The sequence below is a fragment of the Lycium ferocissimum genome, chromosome 1 (assembly GCF_029784015.1).
Source record: "Lycium ferocissimum isolate CSIRO_LF1 chromosome 1, AGI_CSIRO_Lferr_CH_V1, whole genome shotgun sequence".
Lineage (NCBI taxonomy): Eukaryota > Viridiplantae > Streptophyta > Magnoliopsida > Solanales > Solanaceae > Lycium > Lycium ferocissimum.
Window position 1 is genome coordinate 55330444 of NC_081342.1, and position 9225 is coordinate 55339668.

Below are 9225 nucleotides of genomic sequence, written 5' to 3' on the forward strand. Positions count from 1 at the left end.
TATATTTACCGATTGATATTCATCTAAACAAATTTTGAACCGATCGAATCACCACATGTGCTTTAGTTTGATCCATCATCTGATCCAACACATTTATTTTACACTAAGAATCCAGATTTTAACTCCAAAATATTTTCTGTAAGAGGGAGGGATGATTTGTGATTTTTTGTATATAAATATCTAACATATAATTATGATTAATTAAGACGAATGTATATTTTTATCTCATTTGATCACTTAATTATTGCTATAATTTAATACGGTTCAATATAAATAACGAGTATGGTAAAATATTTTCGGAGAGGAGACTCTGTTCTCATTACCATGAAATAGAAAATTCTAAATTGTTAGAAGAAAAGGTGTATTTTGTGGTTACAACTTACAACAGATTCAGGAGAGTGCTTTCACCTTTAAGCGGTCTGAATCATTAGGCCCCTAATGTGAATCACAAAGTTTAGAAGCGCAGCAATAAGATATAGTAATACTTAGCTAACCACCACCCCACCCCCTCTTCTCCCCTCCACTGTTTTTATCTGAAAAAACATTACTATTATATATAAGAGGGAATGTGAGGACTTTTGTAGTCCTCACAATAATTTCCTAAATTTTTAAAAAAAAATTCATTAATTACTTTTATGTCCTAATTTTATTTATTTAAGTCAATTTTTTTGTTTTTTGTTTTTAAAGTTTCAAAAAAATTGTTCGATGAACTTTTGTAGTCCTTACAATAATTTTCAAATTTTTTTAAAACTTTTTAATTAATTACTTTTAGGTCCTAATCTTATTTATTTATGTCAATTTTTTTGTTTTTGTTTTTAAAGTCTACTTTTCAAAAGCTATCGAACCTCCTACCTCATTTTTCACGTTCTTTGATTTTCGATTGGTGCTCGATATCCGCATTCGAGCCCAATTAATCCGAAATGTGCACCGCATCGCGCCTATTCGAGGGGCGCTTCTCCAAAGATTTTTTCCATATCCATGTTCGAACCCCTAATCCCTAATTAAGAGGAGTCTCCATCACGCCATCATTCAAATTATGTATTTGTCTTAAAAGTTCATTAACTATATATAGATTATTTATTTAGAACTAAATAACTTTAAAATTAGGATACATAAGTTATAATGTCAAATTCGGTTCCAAATTTGATTTGAATTAAATAATTTCATCAAAATGGAAGTTAAAATATTAAAGAGTGGAATGAAAATTTTGCTTTTATATAACTACCCACTGTGGGACTACAATTTTGATATGGTTGTTGTTGTTGTTGTTGTACACTTGTACTAACACAAATTATATTTCTTTAGTTAAAATATCACAGTTAACTAGTATTATAATATTCCTCCCATTTTTTATTTTTTTTGGTAAAGAGGTAAATTTGTTCATGAACTATGCAAAATGAAATGTGTTTGTCCTTCATTAATAGTTGGGTTCAAATATGCCATCATCGTTACTAGTTGGAATCAAATTTGCTTACTTTTAAATGGTGGAAGTTTAGCACTAGGTAATGCCAAGTGTCACACAGTTGACGATTCATATTTTTAAACAAAGGGTAAGTTAGTTCAGGGCAAATTTGACCATTTCGCATAGTTCAAGGGTAAAATTGACCCTTCCCCCCAATTTTGAATTTTTTAAATTTTTTTGTTCCTCTTTTTTCTCTTCCCGCCACTACCTCTACCACCAATTACCCTTTCTTCCTCCTTCCTTCTTGTCGTTCCCCACCATCATTGTCATCATCACCTCCACCACCATTTTGTCTTCCCTTTTTCTTTCTATTTCTCTCTCCCTGTTACTCCATCACCACCTACAACACTAGGCGGGAATGCACAAAATGACCTGAACATGCAATATAAAATGCTATTTCAATACATGTCTATAGCTACATAGAGGTTAAAGGAGGAAGATAGGGTGATTGGTGGTAGAGATAGTGACGCGAAAAGAGAAAAAAAGAATAAAAGAAATTAAAACTCAAAATTAGAGAGAATGGTCAAATTTGTCCCAAAACTATGTGAAAGGTTCAAATGTACTCTCTGTTTAAAAAAAAAAAAAAAAAAGGAATAATCCTTAATTGCGTGATATGTGGCTTCACCGGATGTTAAGCTTCTAGTGTTTAAAAAATAAAGACAATTTGTTCCATTTGCATGGTTCAGGAGCAAATTTGACTCCAACTAGTAAGAACAAGGACATATTTGAACCCACCTATTAACGAAGGACAAATCTGTTCCATTTCGCATAGTTCGAAGGAAATTTAACCCGTTGCCCTTTTCTTTTTTTATTTATTTGTTAAGTATTAGTAGTTCTTTTGCCCTCTCTCTTTTTTTTTTTTTTGGGTCGCACGTTTTCTTGCCCTCTATAAATCTCACAAGCTTAGAAATCCCTTCTTCTCTCTCTCTCTCTCCTCTTCCTCTTTACACATAGTTCCATCTTCCATGTTCCAGAAAGCCCGTACTACTCACCTAATTAATTTACTACTTTGTATTTGAATTGAAATTGGCTTAATTTGAGTGGAGATGGAAGGAGGAGCAGCTCATGGAACAGATGCAACAGCTTTCAAAGAATGTTTAGCTCTTTCTTGGAAGAATCCTTATGTTCTCCGTCTTGCTTTCTCTGCTGGAATTGGTGGCCTTCTCTTTGGCTATGATACAGGTCTCTCTAAACCCCCCCCCCCCACCCCAAGTCCCCTATATAATATTTACAAATGAATTTAACATAGTGATGATGATGGAATCAGAATTTTAACTAAAATTATTCAAAATATAAAGAAAGAAGCACATGAAGAAGTCAAGTGAATGCAGCACATAGTATATAAACATATGAAAAAACTATTTAATAGTGTAATTTTCGGATGAAAGAGAATGTTACTTTGACTTTTCTTGGAGAAGAATAGCTTTGCCACCGCACAATAATAACATAAACGAATTCTACACGATCAACGTACTTTAACCTGTTACAAGAAGGCCATTTGTGCTATTTTTAGGTTACTATTTAAAACTTGTGTATAATTAAGTTTTGCTATAAGTTTATTATGTCCTATCAATGCATTGAAGTTAAACTATTGTTTAGCAATATCACACTGGCTATTTTTTCTTCCATAATTTTCTTCCCCTCTATCCAAACAAAGGTTAATTAGAGTGTCTAATGTTGTTTTGTGGAGTATAGGTGTGATATCAGGAGCTCTTCTTTACATTAGAGATGACTTCAAGGATGTTGATAGGAATACCGTATTACAGGTAAACACGATTGTCCTTCTACAGTTTTTTCTTTTCTTTTTCTTTTTGGCATCATCCTTCAAATAGTTCACACTTTAATTAAATTGTATATTTGCACTAAGCGGTACCATGTTCAATTTAGGGGCACACTTTAAGCTTTAGTTTATCCATAAAGACTGACATCTTTCAATAGTTGGAAAATTATTATTTTGTCATTAATGAGATGATTATAATCACAAATATCTATTGCTTGTTTTAAGCTGCAAAGTTTTTAAAAATTTCTTTTTTCTTAAACTCCGTGGACAGTCAAACCACATAAAATTGACGGAGCAACAATTGGAAAAGTGGAGCGTTTAAATATGTTTGTTTGGTTATTTTGGGGACAATTTCATAAATTTGATTAAAAACAAAAGGCAATTTTCTATCAATTTAACTTGCGACTTTAGCCACATGCCATGTGGACCATATTCGAAAATTTGTTTAATTATACTCCAGTATTTTGTTTTTAATAATAGAGCTTAAAAAGTTGTTATCTTTCCTTCTCTCTTTAGAAGTATTTCGGTTCGTCAATTGCTCAAGTAAAATAATCATCTTCATTTTCTGCTCCGATTTAAATTGTTTCTGTTTGGCTTTTTTCACTGCAAAATTAACATCAAGTGGTGGGTGGGACCGTTTTTGTTCACGATTGGAGTGCCCTTGATAATCATTGTCTTCACTTGTTCTTGATTGGAACCAATATCAACCTTGGAAGCATATAGACACCTAAATGTTTACTTTCCCGAGCTTTTTCAAAAAAGAAAAAATAATTTCAGTGAATATTTAATTTTATTTGATTTTTCCATAACCACATACCCTCTACTTCCACAAATTTTAGCTCGGTGGTTCTATAGTTTGTTCACATGTCTGACTTGGGAAAAAATACTTATCCATATCCGATGTTTACACCAAATTATATTGATTTACCGCCGTTAACTAAAAAAAAAAATAAGGTAACAATTAGGTATACTTAACTCTTTTGGCCGCCCTAAAAAATAATAGCCGAAAACATATATGTCTTGTATATAAAGTATAAATATACATATTGTGTACGTAATATACATCAATATACATATAATATGCATATTATATACATAATCAATGTATATTGTTTTTGGCTAGAGCCCATAATTAATTTCAGGGATGGGCCAAAAATGAAAAAAAAAAAAACACAAATTATTAAGTAACCTTGATTAACTGGACAAAAATATAACTAGAAGACACGTGTAATGTATTTATTGGCTTGGTCTAATGGATAAAAAAATTCTATCAACTTAACACTCAAAATTGCTAATTATGCGTGGCCAATTTTAATTATAGGAATCAATAGTGAGCATGGCAGTTGCTGGAGCAATCATAGGGGCAGCAATTGGTGGCTGGCTGAATGACAAATTTGGGAGAAGAACTGCAATACTCATTGCTGATTTCCTCTTCTTTGTTGGAGCAGTGATTATGGCATCAGCAATGAATTCAGCACTACTCATAGTTGGTAGAGTTTTTGTGGGACTTGGTGTAGGGATGGCATCAATGACTGCCCCTTTATACATATCAGAGGCTTCTCCTGCTAAGATTAGAGGTGCACTTGTTAGTACCAATGGATTTCTCATCACTGGAGGCCAATTCTTGTCCTACCTTATTAACCTTGCTTTCACCAAGGTATGCATGCAACTCATATTTATTATTATCTCATGCAGTATGGAGGTGTTTTAAGTACTTGTTTTGACCGAGTTAAGGTGTCTGAACGAAACTCTGTGACTATGTTGCTCGGTCTCTCCAAAAATACTACTGCACCCCTGTTGGATTCTCCAAAAATGCACTAATTTGGGCTATCCGACACGCATTCGTCGACGTTTCTAATGAGTCCGAGCAACATAGATCTGTGATGTTAGAGGGTTAGAAAGACAATCCTGTAAGGACTGTTGGCTGTTAGGTTAATATCTTGGTTACAAAATTCAAAATTGTGGAGCAACATTTTATGTAAGTTACTTCCATTTTAACTTTAGCTAAAAAAAAAAAAAAATAGATGAAAGGATAATTACATTTTTGGATCGCTCAATAAAACAATAGCCAACAAAAGTACAGGTTTTGTATATTGAGTATAAATATACATATTTTATACATAAATCTACATAATCGGTGTATATGTTTTGGTTGCGGCCCGTAATTAGTTTCGGCTGAGGGGCCAAAAATGAAGAAATCCCTTATATAAAACACTCCGAAGAAAGTTAACAATAAAATGTTCTTGAACGTATAGGCCAAAAAAAAAAAAAAAAAAAAAAAAAAAAAATTAAGGCGTAAACATGAACAAGACGTTTTCGAGAACATGTTGGGTCAAATGTCATATGTTGAGATGTTAGCCCCATGAGACTTTAACCACACATGATTACCTTCTCGTCTTAAAATATTGAAACGTATAAGGAGCCGTAGAAGTGTTAGAAGCTTTAAGGTTTGAAATAGTTGTGAGGAAATTTCGGGGGATCAAAAGACAAAAAGTTTGTTGTCATGTACTTGCGAAGTTACGATTATTAAAACAGAGAATGCTTGATTTTCTGTAACTTCTGTGTTCTGTTCTGAAAATACAAGTAGTGGCCATTATAAATCTTTTCAAACAACCTTAATCTAAACAAAGAATAATAATTGCCGGAAGGATTTCGACTAATATTATTGTGTTACTGGAATAAAGGCATATAGTCCATATTTATTGAAGTCTTCTTTTAGTATCTAACAGAATCTTGAATAAATAAAAGAATGTTGTATTTTTTTTACCAAATTAATTATTGGAAAATCCAACATGCTCATCGAATATAATTTTCTGAAATATTTTCAAGAAAACAAAATTGTCAATAAACCAAAGCAAATCATTCTTAGAGAATAAATGTAAGCTGAGAGCTGTAGGATGAGTTCAGTTTGATCGGATGTTAACTAGAAATTCCGCATATTTACATCCAATTTTGTTTTGCAAATATTAAAATAAGAAAACATTAAATATATATATATATATATATATATATATATATATATATATATATTACGCACTACTTGAAACACTAGATGAATAAGATGTCAATTGTAGCTTTTTTTTTTTGCTGCTTGTAATTAGGTACCAGGGACCTGGAGATGGATGCTTGGGGTAGCAGGATTGCCAGCCCTCCTTCAGTTCATATTAATGCTTCTTCTTCCTGAATCGCCTCGTTGGCTTTATCGCAAGGTTAATACAATTGTTTCTTCGACCAACTAAATAACTTTTGACACTATTAAGTGTAATTTAATTGCTGTAGCAGGTTGTCCGCTTTATTGCCCAAGTTATACTTGTTCCACTTACCATGGATAACCTATATATAAGTTAAATTTGATTGATATTTCAGGTTCAAGACAATATTCCACTAAACAGTTATCCTCTATAACGACATTTCAATGTAGCGGTCATGTTTTCTATGGAACCGATACATTCATGTTAGGTTATATTATATGTTCTCTATAACAACATTTCGCTATAGTAGCAAAAAAAAATCTGAACAAAGGAAGCAGTTACAGAGAGGTTTGACTGTACAATGTTTTCTTGATAAAAACAGGGGAGGGGAGAGGAAGCCAAGTCAATATTAAGGAAAATATATTCACCTGAGCAAGTTGAAGTGGAAATTCAAGCTCTTAAAGAATCAGTAGACAAAGAAATCGAAGAAAACAAAGCATCTGAAAAAATCAATCTCTTCAAACTATGCCAGACGAAAACAGTTCGTCGTGGACTAATAGCTGGAGTTGGTCTCCAAATCTTCCAGCAATTTGTAGGCATAAACACTGTAATGTATTACAGTCCTACTATCATTCAGCTGGCTGGAATTGCCTCGAACCGGACAGCTCTCCTTCTATCGCTTGTCACAGCCGGGCTAAATGCATTTGGCTCGATTGTTAGCATATATTTCATAGACAGGACTGGGAGGAAGAAACTTCTTATAATCAGCTTGTGTGGTGTTGTGATTTCTCTAGGGTTTTTGTCAGCTGTTTTTCACGAGGCTACTTCAACTTCACCAGCAGTTAGTATGATTGAGACATCTCACTTTGCAGCAAATTTCACTTGTCCTGCTTACCATGATGCTGGTTCTGCTAGTTCTTGGGATTGTACTAGGTGTCTCAAAGCCTCTCCTGATTGTGGCTTCTGTGCTTCACCTCAAAATAAGGTAATAATACTCCTTATATGCTGCTACCTCCGGTTTATATTACTCATAAACTCCCTCCGTCATAATTTGTGTGAAGGTGTTTGACTAAACACAGGATTTAAGAATGAAAGAAAGACTTTTAAAACTTATGATCTAAAATAAGTGATATTTGTGTGGTTATCAATCATCTCTTTAAGGGTATATGACAAGTTTAAAGTTAAATTATTATTATATATAAAGATTTGTCATTCTTTTTGGGATTGACTGGAAAGGAAAAAAGTGTCATATAAAGTAGAACTGATGGAGTATGTCTTTTAAGGGTTTTCCACACTTTTCAATAAAGACATTTACTAATAATCTTAATCATAAGAGTATTGTCTAAAATGCCCTTTATCTCTCTTAAACGTCTCATGAACACTTCTCTACTTGAAACAGTAAGGATAGATTTGAAAAGAAAAGGTAACAAATGCTTCTTGTTTTGAAACATATACTCAAGTTTGTCAAAACGACTCATATTTGAGACCGGAGGAATAGTATTTTGTTTCAATAACCATTTGATTTTATACCTACATGAAGATGAAAAGTAACATCTTACTAGGCCTCAGCATCGAGCCCAACACTATCCTACTTTCTCTTTGATAATGATATTATAATAGTAACTCATAATTGCCATAAACGAAATGTCTATGCTAAAATCATGATATTCGGTACTTATATAAAATTATAAGTGTGTACCTAACACAAGTTTTTCTAATCTTTTTTTTCTTGTAGTTGCTGCCCGGGGCGTGTCTTATCTCTAATGATACTATTAAGGATGCTTGTCATAATCAAGATAGGTTATGGTACACAAGAGGATGTCCAAGTAGATATGGATGGCTAGCCCTACTCGGGCTAGCACTCTACATCATCTTCTTCTCTCCGGGAATGGGTACCGTTCCATGGATTGTTAATTCGGAGATATACCCTTTAAGATTTCGAGGGGTTTGTGGAGGAATAGCTGCAACAGCAAACTGGATTTCAAACCTTATCGTAGCACAATCCTTTTTGTCATTGACACATGCCATTGGAACATCATGGACATTCCTAGTATTTGGAGTTATATCCGTTGTAGCTCTATTTTTTGTCCTGATTTGTGTTCCAGAAACTAAGGGTCTTCCTATTGAGCAAATTGAGAAGATTTTGGAGACTAGAGGTTTACGTATGATGTTTTGGAAGAAAAGAGGTAATGAGAAGAATGGTGGAGAAAATGATACCAAGAAAGAAGGGGAAGGAGATGTATGAAGTGATGTAAAAAAAACATAGATAGCTTTGATTTGAATTGGGAATCCTTTAATTAGTTTATAGTGTTTGATAGGATTTCCAAATCATTTGAGATAAATAATTAATATGATGTAGATGATTAGATTGTCGAGGGTCTTTCGGAAACAACCTCTCTATCTCCTCGAGGTAGGGGTAAGGTCTGTAAACACTTTACCCTCCCCAGACCCCACTCGTGGGAAAACACTAGGAATGTTGTTGATGTAGATGATTAGATGAAGTTGGATCATTGATAAGAACTCTCTTCAAGGAAATTTATTGGGTTCAAGAGTTGCTTCTTCCTCCATCTTCCCTTTTCTTTTGTCATTGTTTTCGGTTTTTATTGTTAGTTCACAAATATGGTCCTTACAATTTGGACTTTAAAACATTGCAACATGAAGAGAATTTTTGTCAAAAATTAAATGAATATTAAATGGAATAAGAGAGAAAGCACGTTCTCCGCCGTGCATCCAACATAGATATATATACTTGTGTAAATCTCCAATAAACCTGTGAAATATGCAGAGCACAT

At 33.4% G+C, this 9225-nt stretch overlaps 1 protein-coding gene across 1 annotated transcript; it reads left to right on the forward strand.

Annotated features, from left to right (window-relative positions):
• Positions 1–2275: 2275 nt before the first annotated feature.
• Positions 2276–8982, forward strand: LOC132055766 (probable inositol transporter 2). The gene is made up of 6 exons (XM_059447748.1): positions 2276–2644; positions 3158–3228; positions 4564–4899; positions 6344–6451; positions 6816–7418; positions 8169–8982. Exons 1-6 carry the CDS (start codon positions 2509–2511, stop codon positions 8676–8678), a joined length of 1764 nt encoding a protein of 587 aa, XP_059303731.1. The 5' UTR covers positions 2276–2508; the 3' UTR covers positions 8679–8982.
• Positions 8983–9225: the final 243 nt, after the last annotated feature.